Source organism: Hibiscus syriacus, unplaced genomic scaffold, assembly GCF_006381635.1.
Source record: "Hibiscus syriacus cultivar Baekdansim isolate YM2019G1 unplaced genomic scaffold, ASM638163v2 tig00110599_pilon, whole genome shotgun sequence".
Classification (NCBI taxonomy): domain Eukaryota; kingdom Viridiplantae; phylum Streptophyta; class Magnoliopsida; order Malvales; family Malvaceae; genus Hibiscus; species Hibiscus syriacus.
The window spans coordinates 177,472-179,483 of NW_024062796.1; the positions used below are offsets into that span (position 1 = coordinate 177,472).

The 2,012-nt window shown below is 37.4% G+C and overlaps 1 protein-coding gene across 1 annotated transcript; it reads right to left on the reverse strand.

Moving 5' to 3' along the window:
* Positions 1–332: 332 nt before the first annotated feature.
* On the reverse strand, positions 333–2,012 carry LOC120134810 (galactinol synthase 2-like). The gene is made up of 4 exons (XM_039151206.1): positions 1,660–2,012; positions 1,129–1,449; positions 672–806; positions 333–586 (listed from the first exon to the last, which is right to left on the reverse strand). Exons 1-4 carry the CDS (start codon positions 1,954–1,956, stop codon positions 371–373), a joined length of 969 nt encoding a protein of 322 aa, XP_039007137.1. The 5' UTR covers positions 1,957–2,012; the 3' UTR covers positions 333–370.

The following is a 2,012-nucleotide window of genomic DNA, read 5'->3' on the forward strand; positions in this document are numbered from 1 at the left end:
AGGACTAATTTAGAATGATAGTCATAGTTTAAGGATAAAATTGAAACACCCAAAAGTTTAGGGAGCGATTACAAATAAAATTCTTACTTTTAAGGAATATCAACAACTTCTTTATCATTTAGGTTGTTGGGTTCGTAGAATATAACCATTAAAGATAGACGTAAAAAGAGGTAAAAAAACACTTATTTTATTTTGATATCATAGGAGTCAATAAAAACATATTGATGCTTAAAAGAAGAATAATAATCATGTATGAGTATTTTAAGATCGATGCCAACCGAATTAATACTACGTTGACATACCCACATGCATATTAAACATATCTCAAAACTAATAGCATAACAATAAGTAATGGATTAATATGACTTGTTCAAGCTGCAGATGGAGCTTTCCTCTCGTTTCCGACAACATCGTCTTTGTTAAGTTTAGAGATCATGGAGCCGAGCTTTGTTGGTTCATCAATGGCGGATCCCTTGTAATCCAGAGATTCATCTTCGTAAATCTCCCACCATTTCTTCACCAACATCTTTATGTCCTCTCTCTCCATGTTTTCTTCCTTCCCTGTGTGCCTCCATGGCTTTGATCCCTGCAATAGTTACATGCATCCATGCATGCATCAGTAAAAGTTACTTAACATACGTACATGAATAGATGCATACATAAATACTTACCGCAGCACAATAATGGACGACCTTGACTTTGCCGAGGTCTATATTTTCGGGGTGGCGCCAAAGAAGAGCCAAGACGAGGTTGTAAACAGGAGGGATCGGCTTGTAAATCTCCCTGAAGAACATATTCAGGAAGTCCTGCAATTGTAATTTCCCCATAGCATTAATAATCAAAATTTCATGAAATATAAAAAATAGGTCAAATTACAGTTTTAGTCCGTTTACTAAGCTCAAATTATGATTTAATCCTTTTAATTCGACATATCTTGATTTGTTATGTGATTTTGTTAAAAGAATCCATTCTAACTCATTATGCTGGCATAGTAAAGGGTTTTAAAGAAAAATAAAGATTTTAAAATTACAAGGACTAAATCTTAATTTTAGTTTACTACAGGACCTAGACCGAAATTGGACCAAGACTTTGAGATTAAAGAGAAAATAAATGAAATTATGAATCTACCTGCTCAGCAAAGGAAGTAGGAGCAGTGACTCTGAGGATGTCTAAGAGGCGGCAGTAAGTACCAAGATCAGGCTGGTAGACGAACATTCCAGCATTGAAATAGAGCGGCGGAGGCGACCCCATCGACACCGGCCACTCAACCTTATCGGGGCATTGCTGGCAATATCCGATCGTGTACTGAGGAGAACTGGACCATGTTTTCTCACAGAAGCAGTCCATGACGGCATAGAAATAGCCATCCTCTAGCTCGAAAAGGTGATCGATATTGCCGAACACTTGAATATCGCCGTCCAAGTATATCATCTTCTCATACTCCACAAACTACAAATTAATTAACTCACAATTAAGAAATTTAATTGTCATATAAATTGAAGGTGGTAGTACAATGGCACCCTTAAAAGTTCAAGTTCTCATATACTTTATATTAAAAATTTAATTCCGTATATTTAAAATTCTATAATTTTACATCTTTAAAATTTTAATATAACTTCTTAAAAAACTTGCAAGCGTGTGTGTATATATATATATTACCTCCCAAATACGAAGTTTGGAATAGTTGATGACATAGTAAGCCATGGCAAACTGTATCTGATTCTTCGGCGGATACACCGGCTCGATCTCACGAACGATACAGCCCTGTGAGCAGAGGATCTCGCGGTGGTCTCGGGGAACATCAGGCAGAACAGCAACCACCAAAGGGTACAAAGACTTGACATGCCTCAAGCCCTTGGCTAAACCGACAACACCTTTCACGTAATCACCATTGCCGGCCAAGAAAGTAACGTAAGCCCTCTTGGGAACACCGCCGGAAACACCGTTTGCAGACATGTTTTATGAGCTGAGAAGAAGAAACAGAACAGTAATATAAGAAGCCGAGGAATCAA

Bases quoted from the DNA above. Each gene is read 5' to 3' on its own strand.
- LOC120134810 (XM_039151206.1), bottom strand. From the start codon at position 1,956: ATGTCTGCAAACGGTGTTTCCGGCGGTGTTCCCAAGAGGGCTTACGTT. The intron at 1,450-1,659 runs GTAATATATATA...ATTAATTTGTAG, and splicing joins CCAAACTTCGTATTTGGGAG to TTTGTGGAGTATGAGAAGAT. The intron at 807-1,128 runs GTAGATTCATAA...TTACAATTGCAG, and splicing joins CTACTTCCTTTGCTGAGCAG to GACTTCCTGAATATGTTCTT.